The sequence below is a fragment of the Elgaria multicarinata genome, chromosome 2, assembly GCF_023053635.1.
Source record: "Elgaria multicarinata webbii isolate HBS135686 ecotype San Diego chromosome 2, rElgMul1.1.pri, whole genome shotgun sequence".
Lineage (NCBI taxonomy): Eukaryota > Metazoa > Chordata > Lepidosauria > Squamata > Anguidae > Elgaria > Elgaria multicarinata.
Genome location: NC_086172.1, coordinates 182467371 through 182493735, shown reverse-complemented (window position 1 = coordinate 182493735; position 26365 = coordinate 182467371). Strand labels below are relative to the sequence as shown.

Sequence of the window (26365 nt, the reverse complement as noted above, 5' to 3'; positions counted from 1 at the left end):
AACCGCAGGCCAGGAGCCCATTTTAATTGGCAGGCCTTGCATTTTCTTTCACCTTTCAATATTGCTAATCAGACTGAAATCTATAATTCTTAACTAAGCTGTTGCTTTAATATAATTATACTGGGCAGGGAAAAGTTTTGTCTCATGACCTATTTTGGTAAGCAGCTGATTCAAAACTCAGTTTTGTAAACTGATTGGGTTTTCACGGAGGGTTGGTGCTTTAAACGGTGTACTAAGTAAAGGTGTGGGTCTCTGCCTTCGCCTCCCACCAGCGGCTCGCAGCCTTTCTAGGACAACGTGTTCTGCTCCAAAGCAAAAGGGAGCATTTATGTAACACCCTGTAAGCTTGAATTGAGGACAGCTGGTGAGAGACCTAAGGGCCCCTGGAGCATTGCTTTAATGTAATTTATCAAATGTTTTTGTATGGTTTTGCAACATTTTTACAGGCGTTTCCTTAAATCAGATGCTGAGTACATATTCATGGCCAGAAAGCAGACATGTGAATCAGCAAACAGTAGAATTTTCTAACCCAAGTGCAGGACACGGAATAACGGGCTCAAGTTAAAGGAAGCCAGATTCCAACTGGACATCAGGAAAAACTTCCTGACTGTTAGAGCAGTACGACAATGGAACCAATGACCTAGGGAGGTTGTGGGCTTTTCCACCCTAGAGGCCTTCAAGAGGCAGCTGGACAACCCTCTGTCAGGGATGCTTTAGGGTGGATTCCTGTATTGAGCAGGGGGTTGGACTCGATGGCCTTGTAGGCCCCTTCCAACTCTGCTATTCTATGATTCTATGATTTTTAGATTTAAGTCCCATCATTCTGTGGCTTCAGGGAAGGCAATATCAACATCAGCACACACACACACACACACACACACACACACACACACACACACACACTCTGGGGCTTACCTATGAATCAACATGCATAGGATTGCACTCAAACATCAACTGTAGCTTAATTCTGACAAGATGGGGGTCCGTCTTTAAACATTTCAAATTTTATAACTGTTAATTAGACTTTTACGTGCTGTCATTTTGTTTGTATTTATTGGTTTACTTGTTTTAATTTTTCTAAACCATCTTGAAATCAATAAAAGTAGTATATAAACATTTTAAAATAAAATGCTAATAATTAGAGTAGCTACAGTAAAACACACACACATAGTTCCTGCCTGATTAAACTTTATTTTGCCAAAATAAACCAGTCATAGTTCTGTGAGGAGTCTGTGATAGCAGCTATTCTGTGGCTGTAAAATGTTTTCGTTGCCCAATCTATTTACAGTTGGCTCAATTACAGTATAAATACACAGTAAACGGCTTTCCCCCTATATTTGAATTATTGGGCATGAAATCGAATTGGGGTTTTATGTTAGCCATCCCTTCCCAAGTCAGAGGGTCTTCCTCCGTTATGAGCCCTCGGTAGCCTTCCCTACATGTTATTATTTATTTAGAGTATTTTGTGTGTGGCTGTTAGTTTCAAGATCCAATTCTGGTCTCAGTCGTTTTGGAGGCCCTCAGCAATAATAATAATAATAATAATTCTTACCCGCCTCTCCGTTTGGATCGAGGCAGGAAACAACAATAAGTATAAAATACATAAAACAGAATTAAAAACATAGTATATATTATTAAAACATCCTAAAAATATTCCTAAAACCAGCTATGAACCAATGGAAGTCTAAAAGGTGTGGAAAACAGGCTTATAGTTACTTATTTATTTACATTTCTTTACCACTCAAGGGTCGAAACTCTCTGGGCGGTTCACAACAATTGAAAGAACGTTTCTGCCGTTCTCTTGGAACCAACTTGCCATAGAAGCGTTTGTCACCCAGCACTTCACTGCTGCTAATAATGGTCCCAGTGCTGCATGCTAGACTCCCGTTGCCTGGCTCTCCTACATGGAAAAGCCGCCTGCAGAGGGTAGTTCCAGCAATCCTTGAACTGGCGTCTCTGATGGCCACCTTGGGACTCAGCGGGAAGAGGGAAGATCTCAGCGCTGGCACTGGCTGGGGTTTTAATAATTGCAAAATGGTCAGAATGGCTGATGCCCAGCAAAGGCAGCGGAGCATGGCATGCACCTTAAAACAGCCTTCGTCAACCTGGGGCGCTTCAGATGTGTTGGACTACAACTCCCAGAATGTGTTGGACTGCATTCTGGGAGATGCAGTCCAACACATCTGGAGCGCCCCAGGTTGACGAAGGCTGCCTTAAAACAACAACAAACAAGTTGACATTTATAAGGGACGCCAAAACCTTCATCATCACAAGGAGTTGAATTTCACATTCTCATAATCTAAATAAGAAGAGAGCCTTTTCTGTCTTATTTTGAGGATGTGCAGTTAGTTCATTTTAGTTTTCATTTGCTATTTATGGGTAGATCCATAATTTTTCTCAAGTGCCCAAAGGTGAGAGCGTTTGCCTTGGACTTCAAAGCAGTGGACTGAAATCCCAGCTCAGCATGGAGTCATTCTGTGGCTGCAGGCAAGTCCCGGCCCCTCGGCCTTTTCCCCTTATGTGAAGCAGCAACAGCCCAGTGAACACAACTGATGTGAGGATAAGGATCATAACTACATTTGAATGATGTGAACATTAAAAATAACGAGTTCTTCCTTCTTCTTTCAATTAGGGAGCCTGCAGTTATGAACTGAACATTCAACCTTACTTTCACTGGGACGATGTTGATGCCTCAGATGTACAGAGAAGCAAATGCCGCCGTGATGCCGTGGTTGCTCAAAAGGCTTCCTGGTCCAGACATATCCCGGCTGATGCATCAAAAGCAAGATGTTGCTCTTCTTCTTTAGAGGAGCCTGACGCAGAAGGCCTCTCCCTCTTTAAGGCAGCCACTCTCAAATCTGCGAAGAGGCCTCCAGTGCCGAGGGGGGAAACGGAAAGCTTGTTGCCGTTTGTTGAAGTTGCTGGACATAAAAGATTCCCAGATGAAAACAAAGGAAAACTGGATGAATCCGTCAGAGTAAGCATTCTCCAGAGAAGCTCTGCTGATCATGGAAGTGCAGCAGAAAGAGAATTTCAACCTGCCTCTGAAGGGTGTAGCTCTGGCAACGGACACTGTGTGGACCCTGGCTGTGGTTGCTTGGCGGAAGACCATTTGCTTCTATCGTCTTCTCTGTTTTACCTACCAGCACCAGAGAATGATTTGTTTGCGCTTTCTGGTGCAAATGCTGACGAGGATCCTTCTTGGAGAAACGAGATCCTAACAAATGTAGCCAGGCTTCTGTCTCAGTCACCTCCATCTCCAAATGAATTCTTTGATTTTGAGGGAAGTGGGGAGAACGCGGTTAGGATCCAGCGATTAGGATCAGTGCAACAACGTGTTTCCAGTGTGTTTCCAGACAACCCTCCGGAAAAACAGATACCCTTCACAAATTCATCCACTGCATCACAGAACCCATCTGAACCTATTGACCCTCGTAAACTGTGCTCCTTGAACAACTGTCCTTTGGAAACAAGCTGCATTTCTGAGGCTTCCATTAGCAAGATAAATGATCTTAATTGGGATGAAATTTTTGACTGTGACCATGAAGAGAACGTTGGAATTCAAGGGGAGAATCTACCGGTGGCAAATTGTGGTCCAACCATGAACACTTCGGGAAGGTGTCAAGAGTCCTGTAAAAGATCTGATGATGTCTCCGTAAATTTATTAGAAGGAGGTCATTCTGTCGAGAGTAACCACCCTCCAGACAGAAAAGGGAGGAAGATTTCAGTGTTGTCTAACGAAGCAGGAATCTCTGAAAGGCGGCCTTCATGTGAGCTTGCTCCCCTCAGCCATGCAAGCCCCTTAAATTCACTGGTAATCCACACGGATGAAGCTTTGGAAGTAGCTGGTGACCTTGATCATGCAAACCACCAACTTCATGACGAGCTTTATGATGCTTCTGAGGATTTGTTCTCTGTTAACTTTGACCTTGGATTTTCTGTTCAGGAATCGGAGGATGAGACCTCAGAGCAAATAAGCAACCTGAAAGACGGGCAAAGCCAAGTAACTGTCCACTCTGCTAATGCTAAGGCCTCTCCCTCAAACAGCAGCAACTTAGCAAGGGAATCTCCGTCAACCTGGAGTAATGGATGTCTTGATAGGACTAAGTTTTCTACACCATTACACTTGCAAAACCAGAACTCTGATATAGCAACCATTGAAAACATTGACCCTCTGGCCTCTCCTTTGATGCCAACAGGAGATAAACTGTGTCGATCACCTGATTCTGTACAGGCTGTGCTTTCTACACCAACAGGTAGACCGGTGAGGCATGTTAGTTTCCCCAGGAGAGTCTCTCTGGGTTCTTTCTCAAGAAAGGGTCAGGAAAGCCCGCCAGTGCCAGTGCCAAGCCAAGCAAACGCTGGCACAGTTCAAGTCTCGGCAAACTCAGCTTTCGAAACAGAGGCTCTTGGGACACAACAAACTAGGAAGGCAGAAAACAAAAACCTAAATGGCTCCAAAGTGTTTTGTGCTGAAGGTAAGTGTTCAGCCATTTCTGCATAAAAAATTATGCAGATAGAACTAGAATCATAGAATAGCAGAGTTGGAAGGGGCCTACAAAGTTGGAAGGGGTCTACAAAGCCATCGACTCCAACCCCCTGCTCAATGCAGGAATCCACCCTAAAGCATCCCTGACAGATGGTTGTCCAGCTGCCTCTTGAAGGCCTCTAGTGTGGGAGAGCCCACAACCTCCCTAGGGAACTGGTTCCGTTGTTGTACTGCTCTAACAGTCAGGAAGTTTTTCCTGATGTCCAGCTGGAATCTGGCTTCCTTTAACTTGAGCCCGTTATTCCGTGTCCTGCACTCTGGGAGGATCGAGAAGAGATCCTGGCCCTCCTCTGTGTGACAACCTTTTAAGACTTTGAAGAGTGCTCTCATGTCTCCCCTCAATCTTCTCTTCTCCAGGCTACACATGCCCAGTTCTTTCAGTCTCTCTTCATAGGGCTTTGTTTCCAGACCCCTGATCATCCTGGTTACCCTCCTCCGAACACGCTCCAGCTTGTCTGCGTCCTTGAATTGTGGAGCCCAGAACTGGACGCAATACTCTAGATGAGGCCTAACTAGGGCCGACTAGCACGACTTCGGCCTTCAAGAAGCAGGCAGAAGCTGGTTACTGAGTGTAAAGGTTGGCAGGACCCCAGGGCTCTTATCAGCCATGCTTTACCACAGCCACTGTCTCCCCAGGTCCCCACACAGACTTCTCAGACTTGGAGAAAACCTCTCAGGTGTCCCAATACACACAGCTCATTATTCCTGGATTTAGCGCTTGACCCAAAGGAACGAAATAGCTAGTCTACTCCCACCTCGCCTCCTCTAAGGCAGGAGACGATGGCATATTCACACCTCACCAGCTGGGGCTATTATCCAGCCCGGCTGGGGTGGTTTTCAGCCTTGAGTTAAGATGAGAGCCCTGGCGGGTGCCATCAACCTTGTGATAACCCAGGCCTTTCTCCCTCATGGCTGTCACAAGGCTTCTTGGCCGCACCCTGCCATCTCATGCGATAAAGCAATAAAAATTCTGACTAAAAATAAATGCAATTTCTACTAACCCTTAGCCCCCACTCGTGATCATGAGTGAAGAACAGTCTGCTTTACAGAACCTTCTGTTCTTTTCGCTGAGGGCCTGGCTTTTATCATACGGAAGGGATGCTTTCTCTGCTTGGCACAGTCATGGGTTCAAGGTAGGCCTAAACATCCAGACGCTCTGTCATGGGGCTGAACATCAAATTGTAGTAAACCTAGAACGCAACAAGCCTGCCAGGGTCGCCCCCCACCCACCCCCGGGATCATGAATTTATTTCCTCCCTTTCTCTCAAGACCAGTTATGACATAATAATGTTAGCCATTCTGCTGCTTCTGAGTTTTGATAAATTATGTCTTTGAACGCTCATCTATGAATATTTTCGATCCCACGGATTCTCCCGTAAGTGAAGCAGGTCGGTGGTACCTGGCTTGCATGTGATCGTTCATAGATGAGAATAGCTTTTACGTGATCAGGAGCTAGCTGGGCAACGGAGGCACACTTGGCATTCAGCATCTGCCGGGCTGGCCGTGGGGGGTGGGGAGGAAGCCACAGGGAAACCGTCTGTTGTTTCGGTGTTTTCACCAAGGTTAGGTTGGATTTGATGCCGCTTTTTTTTTTTAAGTCACATTCAAAGTGGCTCACAATATACAAACCAAAAACAAAATAAGATTAATGCATAAAACCTAATATCAACATCAGAGAACATCTGTTTTAGCTCAGCTAAAAACTTTTCTTTTTTCTAAAGCTTTTAAAACTTGATTTTGATCTGACTTTTATACTGTTAGTTTTACTTTCCCCTGTGCCTGCTTGGTGCATTCTCTTCCCCTCCTTATTGTTTTATTATGATTTTATTAGAATGTGAGCCCATGCGGCAGGATCTTGCTATTTTATTGTTTTACTCTGTACAGCACCATGTACACGGATGGTGCTATATAAATAAATAAATAAATAAATAAATAAATAATATATCAATCACATTTCAAAGCATACAATCCTGAAGAAGAAGTATATCACATTTGCCACCTCAACTCCCACATTGAAACCCTTTCATGTGAATTGTCTTAACCGGGTTTGGGGGGGGGGGTAAATTACGCTCTTAGGGTGCAGTGAGCTGTTTTCAAATTAACTGCAACAATAGGAATTGGGGTATGTGGGATTGAGACTTCAAGAACTTTTGAAGCAGCTCCTGATCTTCACAGTATCTTAACTGGAAGTATTCTGTTTTCTTGTAAACTCATCTTTACATTCTGTGTGAAAACTGATGAAGGATCCTTGAGTTTGTTGCTTATTGACAGTTGTTGGGTATGTGTATACTTGCACCCATGTACATGTAGCTACAAATATGAAGGCATGATGGGAATCTTTCTAAAGCTGTCTAAAGACCTGCAACCAAGTTTTGGCTATGTGTTTTGAATCGGTTCTCCAGATTTAGCACACACACATGCACTGTCCAGACAACATGCTAACCCATGTTCAGTGGTTAACTGTGGGTTGTTCATTGAACCGTAGGTTAGTGTGTTGTCTGAATGTCCACAGGGTGGCTTGTTAGCCATGCAGTGTGGTTTATTTTCTCGAACAAGCCACCTTGAGAGCCCATGCTTGGTTGTTGGGTTGTGCAGGGTAGTTAACGAGCTGCACTGCATGGCTATCAAGCCACCCTGCAGACATTCAAACAACACGCTAACCCAAAGTTCGACAAAAGAAATCCATGGTTCAACACAACCCATTCTCAACCACTGAGTGTGGGTTAGTGTGTTGTCTGAAGAGCTCCACACCTTCAGATAAAGAACTGTGTATGTTTATGTGTAGAGAAGAGCGAGGCGGGGCGAAAGCAATTGGAAGGATAGAAATTCAACCAGTTCAACATGCATGTTGTGCCAGAGATGGGTTATAGGATGCTTGAGGAGAAAATATTTGTATTTGTGTGTGGACAATAGAAAAGTTGATTTATTATTTTTCCTTCTCTTGCTCCTCATCTGTGTTGCTTGGTGGCTCTGTGATCTCCAGCTCAGCAAGGCAGTACAACTTGCTGTGTCCCCTGGTGGGAGGCGTTGGTTCACGTTGTCCAGGCTGCCACCCCACCCCACCCCACCCCACCCCCTGCACTGCTGGAGAACAGCAGGCAAACTGTGCCAAGGACTCATTTGCCAGTCACATTTTTTAAAAAAATGAAATAGGCATTTTCTTTCTAATGTACAAATATATTGTATGCTAGAAAACACATTTTCTTATTGTTACCTATTTACTCCTTCACAGTAGGGGCCAGCCCTGAAAGTGAAGAAGAAATTGTTTTTCTCAGGAAAAAGAAAAGAAATGGAAACATATTGACATCTCCAAATGTGAGTCGTTCTGTTAAAATAAAATGCCACCAAACTCCAAGCAAAACTCAATTCGGGACTCTCGAAATGCATTTTAACTTTATTTTTTCCCCAAAGGTTAACCACAGTGACTTTGAATCACCAATTCATGCTGTGAAGAAACGGAGGCGGCCATTCATTGAAGTAAGCGGCTACTCTTAGAAAGAAAATACACAAAACACAGTTTGTTCAGGTTTATCGTTAGGAGATAGTTTCTCAAATGAAAACTAGCTTTAGCGCAGGGCCTCCTTGGCTGGAACATAGTTGGTTATGATCTGGTTACACTATTTATTCCTCAGCAGTGTATCTGAAGTAACACTGACTCACTAAAAGAATCTTATTCCCAATATTAAGAGCATAGAAAGCTCCCTCAGACCTATAACCATAGATGGGAAACGGTTCATGGTTCAAGCGTTGGGCAAAGAATGCAGGAGGGAGCATTGAGGGGACCTTGCAGCCTACGGTCTGGTCGCTTCTGCATGGTGGGGGATTGGGGAGCATCAAAACCTCACCTCCAGGACAGGGGGGCTGTGCGGCCTGGCCACAGGAGCTGAGGCTCTGGGGTGTCGTCTGCATGTGCTCCCAGGGAGGCCCTCTCAAAGCATGTAGGGAAAGCAGGTTGTGCCTGGCTGCCTGCAGGATTCCTGCACTGAGCAGGGGGTTGGACTCAATGGTCTTATGGGCCCCTTCGGAATCTACTATTCAATGATTCTAGGAGGACAAGTGAGTCCCCGACTTCCACTGTGTTGCCTTTTTAAAAACTACACATTCCTGGATGTGTATCCTGAAAAGAGCGAAGGCAGCTGGTACTGACTATCATCCTGATACCAGATCCTAATGCCGGGCATAGGTAGAATCATAGAATCATAGAATAGCAGAGTTGGAAGGGGCCTACAAGGCCATCGAGTCCAACCCCCTGCCCAATGCAGGAATCCACCCTAAAGCATCCCTGACAGATGCTTGTCCAGCTGCCTCATGAAGGCCTCTAGGGTGGGAGAGCCCACAACCTCACCAGGCAACTGGTTCCATTGTCGTACTGCTCTAACAGTCAGGAAGTTTTTCCTGATGTCCCACTGGAATCTGGCTTCCTTTAACTTGAGCCCGTTATTCCGTGTCCTGCACTCTGGGAGGATCGAGAAGAGATCCTGGCCCTCCTCTGTGGGACAGCCTTTTAAGTCTTTGAAGAGTGCTGTCAGGTCTCCCCTCAATCTTCTCTTTTCCAGGCTAAAGTTGCCCAGTTCTTTCAGTCTCTCTTCATAGGGCTTTGTTTCCAGACCCTTGATCATCCTTGTTGCCCTCCTCTGAACATGCGTCCTTCTTTTATTGTGGAGCCCAGAACTGGACGCAATACTCTAGATGAGGCCTAACCAGGGCCGAATAGAGAGGAACCAGGACCTCACGTGATTTGGAAGCTATACTTCTATTAATGCAGCCCAAAATAGCATTTGTCTTTCTTGCAGCCATATCGCACTGTTGGCTCATATTCAACTTGTGATCTACAACAATTCCAAGATCCTTCTCATTTGTAGTATTGCTGAGCCAAGTATCCTCCATCTTGTAACTGTGCCTTTGGTTTCTATTTCCTAAATGTAGAACTTGGCATTTATCCCTATTAAATTTCATTCTGTTGTTTTCAGCCCAGCACTCCAGCCTATCAAGATCACTTTGAAGTTTGTTTCTGTCTTCCAGGGTATTAGCTATCCCACCCAATTTTGTGTCAGCTGCAAATTTGATCAGCGTTCCCTGCACCTCCTCATCCAAATCATTAATAAAAATGTTGAAGAGCACTGGGCCCAGGACTGAGCCCTGCGGCACCCTACTCGTTGCCTCTCCCCAGTTTGAGAAGGTTCCATTGATTACTCTTTGAGTCCGATTCTGTAGCCAACTGTGAATCCACCTAATAGTTGTTCCATCTAGCCCGCTTTTAGCTAGTTTGTTAATCAGAATGTCATGTGGTACTTTGTCAAAAGCTTTGCTGAAGTCAAGATATATGACGTCCACAGCGTTCCCACAGTCCACAAGGGAGGTTGCCCGATCAAAAAATGAGATCAAATTAGTCTGACAGGATTTGTTCCTGCCTTGAGCAGGAGTTTGGACTCGATGGCCTTAGAGGCCCCTTTCAACTCTACTATTCTAGGATTCTATGAGAGATATGGCTACAGTGCAAATTGCAAAGGGCTTGACTGAATTAGGAGTCCAGGGCGTGTCCCTCTGAAAGGCAGCTGTGCTGGGAAATCTCTTGTGCCTGGCCTTGAAGTCGGGACTCCCCATGGTGCAAGCTGTCTGGTTGTGGAAGCAGATAGGAAATGCCTCTGTCCTTTATTTCTGAAGCCTTGCACAGTGGCATGTGTGTAAAATCTTCTGTCCTCCTCTTTCAGCAGTCAGAGCGGGAGAGGCTGTTTCTGATGGCGTCCTTTCCTAATTTCTGTTTAATTCCAGTCCGACTTGTCTAGTGATGAAAGCCCGGGTTTTCCTGAGAAATCAAACCGAAGGCTGGGTGACATGAAGAGCTGGACCAAGAAACGAGCTGAAGGCATGAAAAGGCAGAAGAAGGGGGCCGGTGCTGGGACTGGGGTGAGCATGATGTTAGGGTTCAGGCGACACGGCAACCCGTGACGTGGCGCGGATATTAGGGTGGTCCCAGCCGCGTGGCTGCCACGTGTGGGAATGCTGCCTTTGTTTCCCCTCCGTGATCGTCTGTACACCCCCATTCAGTGGAGCTGACATATCCCTGGTGTATCTTTGCTTTAAAAGTAGTACAGGTAGTAAAACTAGTAACCTTGTGCAGCAAGGAGGTACAGGAATATGAACATAATCTGCTCAGAGAAAGCACCTCCTCAGTTATACAAAATTTAAAATTCGGGAGGGGGCACACACTTTGCATCCATTTCGATTCTTGGCAGCATCTCCCTGGGAAAGGACCAGGTTGCAGGTGACAGGCAGAGCCCCTCTATGCCAGAGACTGTGGAGAGCCATTGCCAGTTCATGTAGGGCGGCCTTCCTCAACCTGGGGCGCTCCAGATGTGTTGGACTACAACTCCCAGAATGCCCCAGCCGGCTGGCTGGGGCATTCTGAGAGATGCAGTCCAACACATCTGGAGCGCCCCAGGTTGAGGAAGGCTGATGTAGGGCCACATTGGGCTAGATCCGGGGGTGCACAACCCACGGCCACTTCCGGCATGGTCTGCGAAGCGAGCAACACCCATCCCCTTTTTTCCCTGCAGCCGCTCTGCCAGCAGGGAAAACCTCTTATCTCCAATAAGCAGGGCTGAATTCTCCAGGGTTACACCTAGTTTTAATTGTTTTTAGTGCTTTTAAAAAAATTCTACTGGTTTTAAATTGTTAGCCATTTAATACGTTTTTAGCTGTGTAAATTATATATGTTTATATTCTGATTTTATCTGTATACAGCCCTGAGATCCCAGTGATAATAGGTTGGGATACAAATGTTTATTTATTTATTACATTTCTATACCGCCCAATAGCCGGAGCTCTCTGGGCGGTTCACAAAAATTAAAATCATAATAAGACATAGTAAGTTAAAATCATAGTAAGACATAGTAAGTTCCTTCAGATAGCCCGGCCCCAAGCCGTTTAGGGCTTTAAATGTCAATACCAGCACTTTGAATCGGGCTCGGACCTGGTCTGGCAGGCAGCCAATGAAGCTGGAAAAGGACTGGCGTGATGTGGTCTCGTCGGCCAGTTTTAATAAATACAGTAAATAAATCAGCAGCTGGCTGGAGACGTTTCCCAGCCTGGCAGAGGGCAGAGCCTGGGGATGAAGCTGCTGAGTGATTTAGTCCTGCTTTCTTCTGAGGAGCAATGCAGAGGCTTGCTCTGCTTACTTGTGAGTAGACATGAGGTTCATGCTAAGCTACCTTGAGCGCCGTTTTTCTTGGTAAAAAGGTGGGGTACAAATCGAATAAATAAATTGGTAGATATGCGGAGTTTCTGGAAGTGCTGCTGAGCGATTCAGTCCTGCTTACTTACGAGTAGGAAAAGTTTAGTGGCAGTGGAAAAATTGCACACCCCACTAGTGGCAGGGTGGGTGCACATGCAGGCCCTGCCCCACCCCCAGCAGAAATGCTAGATGGGTCCCTCGGGGACCAAAAGGTTGTGCACCCCTGGGCTACAAATCGTCTTAGCTCAGCCTTCCTCAACCTGGGGCGCTCCAGATGTGTTGGACTGCATCTCCCAGAATGCCCCAGGCTGGGGCATTCTGGGAGTTGTAGTCCAACACATCTGGAGCGCCCCAGGTTGAGGAAGGCTGTCTTAGCTTTCGGGCAACTTCCTCAGTTATGAAGTGGGGAAGGCACGAACAGAAAAAATGTAATATGGGTTTCAAAACCATGGGTGTCTCAAGAAAAGTACTTCTGCCCTTGTGTTGTATAATGTGGGTGGAAGAATCCATCCTTCTTTCAAATTTTCCAAGTTCTTATTGGCACTTCTAGGGATCAGGAGAGGAGCTGGAGGGCCTTCCTGCGGCCTGCACTGCTGCCGATCACATCTGAACGCTCTCTGGAGTTAGGCTGTTGAAGGACTAACTAACAGCCCAGTATAATTGGGCTGGGCGGTAGTTCCCCCACAGACTGCAGATCTCTGCTGAATGTTACAGCACTCTTGGGCTCGAGAAGGGCCAGTCTGCGGAGTGGATGGAGGAGCTGATGCAACCCTGTGCAGAGGACTAGCAATTAACAATGAAGTTGGCATATAGCGTAATAGTATTGCGTGCGTCGTATAGGCCCAGTGAGCGTAATTCTCATACAGTCACAGCCCTGCTCCCTTCTTTGGTGATTTACAATTTCACTGAGCCATTGAACCTAAGGGTGCTTTCGCTTGGACCATTGGGGCTTTGCCTGGCGGGCGAATTATCGTCCTCATGGCTGGTTGCCCTAACCCCCCGCCCCCAAAAAGCCTCATGGGTCGGCTGTCAGGATTAGGACTTGGCTGTGGCCCAATTCCAAAATGGATCCCATTCCAACTAACGTGGTTTTTATTTATTTATTTATTTATTTATTTATTTAATTAATTACATTTATATACCGCCCCACATCCGAAGCTCTCTGGGCGGTTTACAACATTTTAGCCAGTCTGTCACACTTGAAGTCTACACCTTGGTTTTGTGCCTTCGTTTTATTTATTATTTATTTCATTTATATCCCGCCTTTTATCCTCCAAGGAACCCAAGGCCATGTATGTAAGCCTGCTCCTCCTCTCCATTGCTGTCCTCACAACAACAATCCTGTGAGGTAGGTTGGGCTGAGAGTGTGTGACTGGCCCAAAGTCACCCAGTGGCTTTCCATGGCCGAGTGGGGACTGGAACCCAGATCTCCCGACTCTCAGTCCAGCACTCTAGCCACTAGGCCACACTGGCTCCCAAGGACTTTAAAGCCAAGTCCTTGGAATACTGGTTGGCAGGAGCTCTTTTGCTTTTGCTTCATGCGAAAGCAGTGCGCTCTACCTGTGTGCCTAGTCTGGAAACTTCAACTAGTTCAAAATAGGGCAGCCAGGTTGGTCACTGGTACACCTAGAGGTGACCACATTACACCAGTCTTAAAATCTCTTCACTGGCTGCCAGTTAGTTTCTGGGCGAAGTACAAAGTGTTGGTCACTACCTTTAAAGCCCTCCATGGTTTGGGTCCAGGCTACCTGCGGGGTCGCCTTCTCCCGTACAATCCGCCCTGCACACTCAGGCCCTCTGGGAAGAATCCACTTCAGCTAGCAAAACCTAGATTAACAACCATTACCCAGAGGACCTTCTCTTCTGCTGCTCCCAGACTGTGGAACGGCCTTCCGGAGGAGACTCGTCAGCTTAACAGTCTTTTAGCATTCAAGAAAGCTATCAAGACTGATCTCTTCCAGTAGGTCTATCCAGTAGAATTTTAGGATACTTTTAGTATGCTTTTAGGATGTTTTTAACAATGTATACTATGTTTTTAAAAAGTATTTTATGTATTTTATGCTTGCTGTTGTCCGTCCCCCCCCCCCCCGATCCAATCAGAGAGGCAGGTAAGAAATAAATTATTATTATTATTATTATTATTATTATTATTATTATTATTATTATTATTATTATGTAGAAGGCGGTCAAGTATTTCATAGATGAAGAGGCAGAGCTTTCTGAAGAAGGAGCCATGGAGGTGTCGTCTGATGAGAGCGTGTGCTCAGAAAATGAACCCAGCTTCTCCCTCATGCAGTTCCTTAATGACGAGGCGCAGATCACACAAGATTTAAATGGTGCGTAAAGAAAAAAAGGCCGGTCCTTTTTCAATTAATTAGCGCTTCCTTCTGTCTTTATTTGTCTCTCCGAGGCCAACAAGAAGCTTCCTTTGTTGTGATAGTAAACTGCATGATTACAATTAACGTGTCTGGTTTTAATTTTTAATGTGTCTCATTTCTTAGTAAGCCGCTCTAGGAGTTCTTTTGGCCGAAGAATGGATAAAACTGCTATAAATAAATAAATAAATAAATGGCCCAGGGGTGGGGGCAGATCAAGACTGAGAGTGCAACATGTGTGCAGTGGGGAGGTAGCACTCCCCTCCCCCGGCCCTTGCTGAAATCCTTCCTCTGCCCCCCCACCTCCACCCCCCCCCTTGGAAGATGCTATTGGTTCCAGGGGAGAAACTGACTATGTTAGAGCAGTACGACAACGGAACCAGTCACCTAGGGAGGTTGTGGGCTCTCCCACACTAGAGGCAGCTGGACAACCCTCTGTCAGGGATGCTTTAGGGTGGATTCCTGCATTGAGCAGGGGGTTGAACTCGATGGCCTTGTGGGCCCCTTCCAACTCTGCTATTCTATGATTCTATGTCACCAATGGAAGTTTCCCTCCAGGGCAAATATTAGCCTGATGCTGGTGTGGAATCCATCTGATGAAGGGCTGTTGCACAGCCTGGCACCATGCGGAGACTATTTCCATCAGGAAGGCTGCCCGAACCAAGGCATTGGCCAGGGATCCAATTCCTCTTCTGCCTGACTGCCTTTCTTCTTCTTTTCTTCTCTTCAGAGTCTGAGATGCAGGCAGTTTATCTGGAATCAGTACGCAGCCCAGCTGTTGGCAACAGGTTTAAGATGGTACATAAAGGACGCAACTCGTTGGCTGTTTTTTCTCAGGTAGGGCATCCAACAAGGAGCGTGGCCCATGCGAAGAGCTGTGCCCAAAGCACAAGCTGGGATTGCTCGTGATTTCCAAAAGCTCTGCAATGTCTTTTTTATAGCATTATCCCAGATGAAAACATTCTCTTTTATGTGTGTTGAAGTAGGGTCATGGCATCCCTCTGAACGCTGGGTTTAAAGGAGTGTTTCAACGTGAGTTGGGCTGCTTCGGTGTTGGGTTTCAGCTTTTAAAAAAGCAGCGGGGCTAAAAGTATATCTGAAAGACCTGGGGAAACGGCTTTGCCTGGTGCTGAAAAGCAACAAAGTAGAAGCCAGGCCCTCCTCCCTGGGGAGAGCATTCCATGAGCGGGTGCCGCCCCTGAGAGGGCTCTCTTTCCGGTAGCCACCCACCACACCTCAGTTGGCTCAGCCACCTCTATAGTGATCACTGCTGAAGATCTGGATGGCCTGGTAGGGCCCATGCAGAGACACAGGGAAGTCGGTGTGGATAGGGAGAAAGTGGGTAGGGAAACCATTTTCTCCCTCTCATACTAGAACCCAGTGGGGTCATTATCCCATGAAACTTACTGGTGGGAGATTCAGGATAGATAAGAGGAAGGACTTCTTCGTACAGTGCAAGTTTAAAGTATGGAATTTGCCTCCACAAGATGTACGGAAGGCCACCCATTTGGATGGCTTTAAAAGGGGGTTGGATAATTTCCTTGAGGAGGAGGCAGTCCATGGCTACTAGCCCTGATGGCTATGTGCTCCCTCCAGTATCAGAAGCAGTATTCCTGCGTACACCAGTTGCTGGGGAACATGGATGGGAGGGTGCTGTTGCACTTGTGTCCTCTTTGTGCGTTCCTCGTCAACAGCTGGATGGCCCCTGTGTGAACAGAGTGCTGGACTAGATGGACCCTTGCTCTTGAACTAGCATCAGGGCTCTTCCTGTATTCATGTGTGTTCAGAAACAGCTGCAGGGACTTGTGGCACTTTAAACCTTATCCTTCCACCTGGCTTAAAAAGGAAGGCTGAAAGTCTGAATCCAGCTTGCTGGGTGCTTCTGTGGCTGCCACCATGGGACAGGATCTGCAGTTTGCAAGTGTTAGCCGGGCTGGGTAGAGGAGGTGAGGACACCATGCGCTCGCGCGAAAGGTGTTTGTAAAGGGTCACGTGTGCAGGGTTCGAATTGTCCTCACGGGAGGCTGCTTCTTAAGGCCTTTCCCAGGTCCAGAATGCAGCCTTTTCCCCGGACACCATCCGCCTTCCCCTAAATAGCCGTGTCACAGGCCTCTGTCTTTTCAGGTTCCAGAGCAGGACGAAAGCTACTTAGAGGACAGCTTTTGTGTTGACGACAACGAGGAGGGTGATCCCCAAAGCGGTTCTGGTGAAGAAGACGAAGTTTGTGTCAACTTCAACCTGTTACAGGAGGAAAGTTTTGCAAATGGGAGAAAGCAATACTGCACCCGCCGCAGGAGAAAACTGAAAGAGGCCCGCGTAGGGCAGGGAGTGGAGACTCCGTTGTTGCCAAAGAAACTTTCCCGGATTCGGATCCTTGACAGCTCTAGTGAAGATGAAGGAGGGCTCAGTAGTGAGGTGCCCACGGAACCACCCTCCACCACTAAAGCTGGCAAGCCGGCTTTGGACCGTTCTCTGAACCACAAGATGTCTGCTCCAAAGAGGCGAATCCCTCCGCCCCAGGAGAGCAGGGCCCAAGTGCTCCTGGGACTAAAAGCTTGCTTGTCAGAAGAGCTGGACTTCCGCCCTCCGTGCAAAGATCAAGGCAAATGGGAACTTGTGGACAGGGGTCCCCAGCCAACGCTAAAGGTATGGGGGCTGTGGGTAAACCGTTGCTTCCTTTTCTGGTTTATCTCTGACCAGGGTTAGCATGATGGAACCTCGAAAGTGGTTAGTTTAAGTCCTTGCCAGGAGGTGGGATATCTTACACGCAAGGCGTACCTGATTGGCCCCTCCGCGCATGACTGTACATTGGCACAATTCTCCCTGGCCCTAGACAGCTGGGTGGGTCAAAGCTTCTGTCCCAGGCCCTTTCGTCAGAGATGCTGGCGACTGAGGAGGGCAGCCAGGGTGGCACAGAGCCTGAAACTCAAGTCCTTTCAGGAATGATTGGAAGAGCTGGGAGGTTAGAATAGAGGTTAGCTGGAAGGGGCCTCTAAGGCCATCCAGTCCAACCCCCTGCTCAGTGCAGGAATCCACCCTAAAGCACCCCTGGCAGATGGCTCTTCAGCTGCCTCTTGAAGGCCTCCAGTGTGGGAGAGCCCACCACCTCCCTAGGTCACTGGTTCCATTGTCGTACTGCTCTAACAGTGTTCTCGCAGCCGCATTCTGCACTAGCTGAAGTTCTGAGAGTAGAACCAATTGGGTGGAAATTTCAGGATCTTAGATTTCTTATGAAAGTGAGGAGAAACATCCTAAGAAGAAAGAGATGTTTGACAGTGGAACAGTCGGCCTCAGGAGATGGGGAACGCATTGTTTCACTGAAGGTCTTTAAGCAGAGGCTGAGAGGCCACCTGTCACAGCTGCTGTTCTTGCATCCTGCATTGAGCAGGGGCCTAGACTGGGTGACCTCCGTAGTTCTTTCCAACTGATCCTAGGACTAAACTCTTTGAATAGAGAAAGCAGAAGAACGTACATTATGCCAGCTTTCTCCCTTCCCTCCATCTGGAGTAAAAGCAGCAGCAGCTGTGAATTTCTGGGACGTGTGTGTGTGGACAAGCAATCCCCTCAGCATGACAAGGCCCTTCCACAAGGAAGCTATGGAATTGAATGGCAGTGAAACTTTTGTTCATCAGCAGGCCTGTCTAAGTGATGATCTGTTGTGATGTTTTCAGCCGGAGAGGAGTTCGGGCCAGCTTCCTGCACTCTGCTCTTCTCCTTCCACCCGGTTGTCTTCTGGCTCCCTGGGGAACCAAGCGCCTCTTTGCATTCTGGTGGACAGCCGTGAGATCTCCTCTGGGCCAGATGTCATTTCTACCCTGAAAGCTGTTCACGGAGTCAAGATCCAGGTTTGCTCCCTGGGTAGCTGCGATTACGTGGTCAGCAACCGGCTGGCAGTGGAGAGGAAATGCCAGGCGGAGCTGCTGAACGGGGCGATCCGGAATAAAGTGGTCCAGAGAGTGCAGGAGCTGAAGAGCAAGTTTGACAGGATCTGTGTGATCGTGGAGAAGGAGAGAGTCAAAGCAGGTGGGTGCCCTGCCCTGGCATGAAACTTTTCTCTGGCCGACAGCTTGCAGCTCCGCTGGCTGCGTGCGTGTTAGTGCTCATTTGGAAGGCAGCAGTACGATAAGCAAGGGTGAACAGAGAAGGCTCTTCACCACCTGGCCGCTCGCCTGATGTCTGTGGGACCATTTTGTTAAGCCGGCCAACTGTGTCGTCCTACTGGGAACAGAGTGGGGGGAGAAGAGTCTCCCTGTTATTTTGCCCTGTGAGACAATCAGCGTAACAACTCGGTTCCACCAAGGGCAGGCAACAGCGCAGTGCCCGCAAGCACCGGTGTGCTCCCTGGCACTTCCCTGGGCGCCCGCCCAGGTGCGCTGCTTCTCCCGTGTTCTTGTTTTCAGTTGCCACATTTTCTTATTGGGCAGCTATACTTGCTGTGAACTAGATTTCCGTTGCCCCTGCCGTGCGCTCCGTCTTTTCGCCACGTTGGGTAGCCGTTTTGTGGTGGTGCCCAGGACATTTTTTTTAAATTGCCAAATGGATCAAAAAGGTTACCTGTTTCTGAGTTACACATACCCAGTGCTAAGTGTCAACTTGGCACGTGACAGTTTCAGTTCACCTTAAGAGGCATGTTATGTCACACAGCCATTCCACCACAGTTGTCAATTTTATTTATTTATTCATTTATTTATTTATTACATTTCTATACCGCCCAATAGCTGGAGCTCTCTGGGCGGTTCACAAAAATTAAAAACATTCAAAGTATAAAACAACACTATAAAACCATAATATAAAATACAGTATAAAAACTCGACCAGATAAAACCAGCAGCAATGCAAAATTACTAATTTAAAACACCAAGTTAAAATTTATTTATAGACTGTTAAAATGCTGGGAGAATAAAAAGGTCTTCACCTGGCGTCTAAAAGCATATAATGTAGGCGCCAAGCGAACCTCCTTAGGGAGCTCATTCCACAGCCGGGGTGCCACAGCAGAGAAGGCCCTGCTCCTCCTGGTAGCCCCCTGCCTCACTTCCTTTGGCAGGGGCTCGTGGAGAAGGACCCCTGAGGAAGACCTTAGGGTCTGGGCAGGTAGAATGGCTGCATCTAGCACCCCCCCCACACACACATCTCTAGAATCCCGCCTTAATTAAGAGTTATAAATGACCTCAAGAATTAAAGCTGGAGAGCCACATTTGATGAATTAGTTGGGGCAGAGTCTGATTGGTGTGCAGTAAATATTTGAAAAAGAACTGCACGAAAATTCCTTCCATCTCTCCAGAAGTTAAATGTTCAGATTTCACTAAAAAAAATAAGTACTTTGAAAATCAACATGAGCGAAGCAGCGTTAAGGGAGATCTTGCAGAACGTTGTTTCTGGGAAGTCCTCTGTGTTAATTTACATAGAGCTGTGGCTTGTGGTGGGTAATAATTTACATGTTGGTTTTGATTTTAAGACTGCGGAGGCATCTTTGTACTATAACCCCCAAAACCCTGCACCAAATCAGTGGCAGTTTGCCGCCAGGGAAAACTGAATTCTTCAGCTTGTATACTGTAGATTAAGCCAATTCCATAAACTGTAGATTAAGCCAATTCCATAAACTGTAGATTAAGCCAATTCCATAAACTGTAGATTAAGCCAATTCCATAAACTGTAGATTAAGCCAATTCCATAAACTGTAGATTAAGCCAATTCCATAAACAGTAGATTAAGCCAATTCCATAAACTAGCTGTACCCGGCATAACATACGCCATTGTAGCATATCTTAAAGTTTATTAATTAAATTTCATCGCGGGTGCGTGCGGGCTGCTTGGAGGCCGCCCATACAGCGCCGTCTGGCAGACCTGGGGGGCAGGGAGGTCGGGGGGAGGGGTAGCAGACGTGCCCCTCTCCCTGGGGTTCCTGTCAGCCTTGGGCCGCCCACCCAGCTCGCATGAGATTAGGCCGGGGCCTGGGCTCGCAGCAGGCGAGCGGCCTCCCACCCAGGCACCAAGGGCCCCGGCCGTGCTTCGCTCATGATCCAGACTATGGCGCTGCCCCCTTCGTGGGGGAAAGGGAGTGAAGAGGCTGAAAGGTGGGTAGGATTACCTTGGAAAGCCCGAAGGAGTCGGGCGAGGGGCTTAGCAACCTGTATCAGCTGATGTTACACATTGTTACTGTTGCTTAGCAACCCGTATCAGCTGAAGCCTTTACGGAAACATACCTAAGCGTTTTATATAGATAGATAGATGCCCGTCTCCACCACATCCTCGTCCTCCTCCTCCTCCTGGGGAGTGGAGTCAAGGCACCCTGCAGACAAATGATTTCAAGCACATCTTTGGATCCTGAAATCTACAGCCAGAGCAAGTAACTTGTGGCCCTGCAGATCTTTTAGCCTTCAGCTCTAGCCAGCATAGCCAGTGGTGAAGGATAGCGGTAGCTATAGACAAAAATACCTGGAGGGCTGCAAGCTTCTATCCCCGATCCAGAGACTTGGGATATTTTAGAGATCCTTTACAGCAGCCTTCCTCAACCTGGGGCGCTCCAGATGTGTTGGACTACAACTCCCAGAATGCCCCAGCCAGCTGGCTGGGGCATTCTGGGAGATGCAGTCCAACACATCTGGAGCGCCCCAGGTTGAGGAAGGCTGCTTTACAGCAGTACACAATCCCTCGCTGTTACCCTCTCGACTGCTGGGTAAACTGCCACAGGACTGTAGAATTAGTAATTGTATATCCCTTTTAACGTTGCACCGTTGGGGCAGCTGAGGCACACAGGCACACTGTTGGCTTGACCGAGTATCTTTGATCCCTACTCAGAGCTCATTTTGGTTAAGAGAATGGAAAGGTGGCAGAACAAATGCCCCAAGGGTTTGTATGTATGTTTATTTAATTGAACATTTATCTGCTCAAAAGCCATCAAAACTTTTACACATTGGATCCAGAGTTAAGGCCGCTGCCCCATCCAGCTGGGGTGTGAAATGTGGATAGCTAAAGATACGAATGGCACTCCTGACCGGCCAGGGTTTTGAAGTCTATTATTTATTATTTATTTATTACATTTTTATGCTGCCTAATAGCCGAAGCTCTCTGGGCGGTTCACCTCTTGCCACCTTTGCACATTAGGGAAGGATGTGAAACTAAGACAAACAGCCTGGCTTCCCCTAGATGAACGAGCCAGCCTGGCTTCCCAGAAACCTTCACTCTCCCCCCACCCCCCAGGCCACAACATCTGAGAAACTTGTGTCTTATCCTTTCAGGAGAGGCACGGAGAGCGTTCCACAGAACCAAGCACTACGACGGCATGCTCTCAGCTTTCATCCGGGCAGGAATCAAAGTGCTGTTCAGCTCCAGCCAAGAGGAAACGGCTGACTTGCTGAAGGAGCTGGCTTTGGTGGAGCAACGGAAGAACGCGGCGATCCTCCTGCCAACGGAGGTGGTGGAGGGGCCCAGGCAGGAAAGGCTCCGCTTCTACTTAAGCATTCCTTGCGTCAGTTACACGCTGGCGCTGGCCTTGTGTCAGTGCTTTGGCAGTGTGAAAGAGATGGCGAACAGGTACGGCCTCCTCCTGGTGGGTTCTGGGCAGGGCTTTCATCCTGGCAGTTAAGAGCAGATTGGCTAGGTAGAGCAAGAGAGGCTGGGATATGTTCTGCCGCCTCTCTTGGGACCATGCAAGTTTTCTAGAGCCAATCTCTTCCCCCCTCTCTCTCAATCCTTTTTTAAAAAGCATCTAAGCCACCAGCCATTTCCACTTTCCTTATGGCTATTTCATAGAATAGCAGAGTTGGAAGGGGCCTACAAGGCCATCTAGTCCAACCCCCTGCTCAATGCAGGAATCCACCCTAAAGCATCCCTGACAGATGGTTGTCCAGCTGCCTCTTGAAGGCCTCTAGTGTGGGAGAGCCCACAACCTCCCTAGGTCACTGGTTCCATTGTCATACTGCTCTAACAGTCAGGAAGGTTTTCCTGATGTCCAGCTGGAATCTGGCTTCCTTTAACTTGAGCCCATTATTCTGTGTCCTGCACTCTTGGAGGATCGAGAATTGATCCTGGCCCTCCTCTGTGTGACAACCTTTCATCTTGTATTGAGAAATGCCCTCTCCTGTCCCGTTCTGAGCCTGCTGCCCATCAACTTGGTCTTCCTCCTGTCCTCTGCATGTGCTTTTCCTTGGCTTAAGAGTCTCCACAAGCACATTTGATATGAAAGCCCAGTGACCGAAAGGAGCGTGGCATTTCAAGAAGCGTCTGAAGCACGTTGGCTGGCTAGAAGAATTAGGTAAAGGAACAATGACCTGTTCAAAAGCTACTATTCATGAGTCGGCCAACGTGTGAGCAGAGGCATGCGAACTTACCCCCACAGGCGCACACGTTGCAAAGACGGACTCCCCACCCACCCACTCTTACAGTGCGAACGTCTGTATGGACTGGTGCGCTCAAATCAACACCAGGGCTGGATCTTACGTGCTACTTGTGAACCTCCATGGTCAACCTGTCTGCCCAGTAGCTGTGATGTTTTCTCTCCCCCAAGGTGCTGCTGGGTGGGTGGGTGAACTCCCTTCCCTTGAACCCCTGTGGAGTGCCGGCATTTTTTTCCCCTTTTGCTCCTTTCTAGTTCGCCAAGCGAGGTGGCAGCCCGCACCCGGGTGACTCCGCAGAAGGCAGAAGAGGTCTACCACTACATCCGTTACGGCTTTGATGCTCAGCTGCTGCCTGAGATGATCACGTGACCAACTTCAAGTCAGAGTGGGCAGCCCTATTAAATAGATGCACTTTATTATAACGTTCTCTCAGGCTATTTCAGGCTACCGTTTTCTTGTAGAAATAGGCAGCTGTAAATGAAACCTCCTCCTTCATTGGAGGGAACGTCTACTTATTTCGTGGGCAGGGCCATATCCATCAAAGTAGGCTCTTAGGTGTTTGAGGAGACCCCCTACCCCAAGAGGTGGGAAACTTGCGGCCCTCCAGATGTTCTAGCCTACCAGCTCCCAAGGGTGAAGGGTCCATGGGAGTTGTGGCCCTCGGTTGTTTTGGCCGACGAGTTGCCCAGCTCTGCACCAGCCCATTCCAGTTTCTGAAGCTTCTGCACGTACATTTTACTTCCAAAGTATTTTCTGGCTGATTTTGCCCCCCAAAATTCTTAAAAATGGAGGTTTGGTACTATTTGTGACAGTTAGGCTAAGGATTTAGTCTAGATGTGTTCGGTGTTTTGGAGGGAGATTCTGCACAAAAATGATGAGGATCTGTAGGAATTTGTGTGTTTCTGATCAATGTGCTGGAAAGCACGGGGCAGGGAGGGGCGGAGCAGTGCGTGCACTTTTATTATGGCTTCACCATTGCTTCATCCATGGAATTTGACAGACTGATTAGTAGTCCTCAAGTGTTCTCCCACTGCAGCGTCTGCCTTTGTTCTTACCAGAAAAATTCTTCTGTTCAGGAAGAAAAGATGGGTGTGCACAGTGCCTTTTGCAAGTGACAGGAGGCCTCTGCCTGGAAGCGCCCAAAGTGACGTCCCACCCGCCCCACGGCCGCGTTCCTTAGTGAATCTCACCACTGTAAAGTGAGGGCAGAAAGGACGGGACAAGGGGGATTAGGCACACAAGCTGTTGCCTTGAAGAAAAAGGAACAAGCATTGGGCCTTGGTGATAGGAATATATATATATATATGCACAAATATTGCTCACAAGTTGCCCAAACTGCTTCGCTTAGCTGAAGCTGCTGGTCTGTTGTGAGGGTGCTTGGGAGAAAGAACTGCTGCCATCTTGTGGAATGCTGTTCTACGGTGCCTCTGAAAGGTTGCCTAAAGCTTTGCAGTGACATGTTTTGGAGGCAACTGTAATTTCTAAGTCATTTAAATGCTGCTACTGGTGATGATAATAAAGGCATTTTCTAGTCCAGTCTGCTAATGGAAAATTTGGTCCAAGTGGGATACAGGATCCTTTATAGTGCCTTGTAGTAAAGCCTAAAGACTGTTGTCCCCCCCCCGTTGTCCCCCCCCCAGTATAATGTGATCCATCTAGGGAGTACTGTTCGTCATGTGTATTTTACTCTTCCTCCAAGAAACACAGTGTAGTATCCTATGAAAATCCCAAAGTTAAATCCCATTAATTTCAATCGACCTGTTTTAATATTGGATACTGCCCACTGTGTAATAGCCCAGAGCTGAAGATTCCCTCTCCTATCAAAATAACTGCCAACCAGACAATAAACCTTCTTTAAAAGTTTGGAGCCCTCTTAGCAACAGCATCGACTGCAGGGGTCAGGTCAACCCAGTATTTGCAGCTTCCTGTCATAGAATCATAGAATAGCAGAGTTGGAAGGGGCCTACAAGGCCATCGAGTCCAACCCCCTGTTCAATGCAAGAATCCACCCTTTGCTCCTTTCAAAAAGCAAAGCAGCAGATAATCTGGGTCTGTTGTGAGGAAGTGCAAAGCTCTACTTAACGTGAGTCTATGTGCTTGACATCCGTTTCTATTAACTGTCGCAGCAGTTAAAGGCTGAGAAATGACAATTGCATCTAACCAAAAACAGCTACTCCCCAGCAACAACAGACCATGTCGCAGAGATAGACAACAGGACGGGCTGGAATCTGGGTCTTGTATCTAACTTGGCTATAGCGGTACGGGTCCTAAATACGTCATCCACAACAGCTCATGGCCCAGGATGTTCTGTGCCATCTGCCAGCTATGCCCTGTTGTATTCTGTGTGGGACAAACAGGCCAGTCTACTCAAAATGATAAATCGACCCAAAACTGGTACAGGAAATGGCAATATTAAAAAATCAGTAGGGAAACACATCTACCCCCCACGGCTCATTGTGGCCGACCTTAAATAGCTATTCTTGAGCAAAGGCAAATTTCAACACAAAATGGCTGATCTGCATTTCATCAAAAGGTTCAAGTATCACTTGCAGCATCAATAGGGAATTGGTTTTTTTTTTAAGTACACTATTTATTTATTTATTTATTACATTTCCATACCGCCCAATAGCCGGAGCTCTCTGGGCGGTTCACAAAAATTAAAACATTCAAAGTATAAAACAACAGTATAAAACCATAGTACAAAATACAATATAAAAGCTCAACCAGATAAAAACAGCAGCAATGCAAAATTACACATTTAAAACACAGAGTTAAAATTTATTTATAGACTGTTAAAATACTGGGAGAATAAAAAGGTCTTCACCTGGCGTCTAAAGGCATATAATGTAGGGGCCAAGCGAACCTCCTTAGGGAGCTCATTCCACAGCCGGGGTGCCACAGCAGAGAAGGCCCTGCTCCTCCTGGTAGCACTGATAGACTGTTTTACCACTCAACTGTTTTGTGGATGGCCGCTGTAAATAAGGCAATGATCACTGCTCTTTCCACACTTCAATTCCCAGATCATTTACTATTTTCCTCAGTCCCAAATTTTGTAATATTAACACCTCATGCATCAGATGTTCTGGGCTGCAGCCTAAGGAAGCTTGTGCCACAGTATATGTTTCAGTGCTCTTTTGTTTTAATTACAGCCACCACTCTTTGAAAGACTGCCCATTAGAACAAACGTTTCTTGAAGGATTACATGAAGAGCTCAAATGTAGTGGGGTTTTGTTTTGAGGCACAGAAAAAAAATATTCATGGTAATGGGACTAGCTGAACAGGGTAGGGTGACTGCTGAAGTCCCCTTGACGGTGCTCAAATAATACAGTTGCAGTCCCAATCATAGAATAGCAGAGTTGGAAGGGGCCTACAAGGCCATCGAGTCCATCCCACTGCTCAATGCAGGAATCCACCCTGAAGCATCCCTGACAGATGGTTGTCAGCTGCCTCTTGAAGGCCTCTAGTGTGGGAGAGACCACAACCTCACCAGGCAATTTTATCTAACAATAAAGCTTACAGACAGGTGTTACAGGGTTTGCTGGATGGTCTCACAGTTAAGATCAGGGTACTGCAGGAGAAAACTAGGTCTGCTTTAGGGCACAGAACTTGCAGACAAGAGGCTGGCGAGTTGTGAAAGAGGTGATGGGGTGGTGAGATCGGTTCCATCCTCTACTCACACACAAAGCTCATTAGGCTCTTAGCTTAATCTTCCTGATAGGGTTGCTGTCAGTGCTGAAATGGTTGGAGCTCAGGGAGGGCCTTTGTTTTGTGACAGTCCTTATAATTACCGCTTGCAGAAGGCTGTGGGGACGTGGTTTGTTAAAGTTATGGAAATCGGGCTGGGCTCGTGGATTTCATTAAGAGCTCCCCAT

The 26365-nt window shown here is 47.3% G+C and overlaps 2 protein-coding genes across 2 annotated transcripts in view; one reads left to right on the top strand and one right to left on the bottom strand.

The window, feature by feature from the left end:
* Positions 1 to 23644, top strand: part of FANCM (FA complementation group M) — a 74482-nt gene extending 50838 nt beyond the window's left edge. The window contains exons 14-23 of the mRNA XM_063118279.1: positions 2633 to 4478; positions 7782 to 7864; positions 7961 to 8026; positions 10322 to 10456; positions 13963 to 14119; positions 14889 to 14995; positions 16283 to 16804; positions 17830 to 18181; positions 21396 to 21690; positions 22748 to 23644. Of these exons, the coding sequence (XP_062974349.1) occupies positions 2633 to 4478; positions 7782 to 7864; positions 7961 to 8026; positions 10322 to 10456; positions 13963 to 14119; positions 14889 to 14995; positions 16283 to 16804; positions 17830 to 18181; positions 21396 to 21690; positions 22748 to 22862 (3678 nt within the window). The 3' untranslated portion in view covers positions 22863 to 23644. The remainder of the gene's footprint in view (positions 1 to 2632; positions 4479 to 7781; positions 7865 to 7960; positions 8027 to 10321; positions 10457 to 13962; positions 14120 to 14888; positions 14996 to 16282; positions 16805 to 17829; positions 18182 to 21395; positions 21691 to 22747) is intronic.
* FKBP3 (FKBP prolyl isomerase 3) overlaps positions 1 to 26365 on the bottom strand; it is a 431114-nt gene that overhangs the window by 62285 nt on the left and 342464 nt on the right. The window lies entirely within an intron of this gene.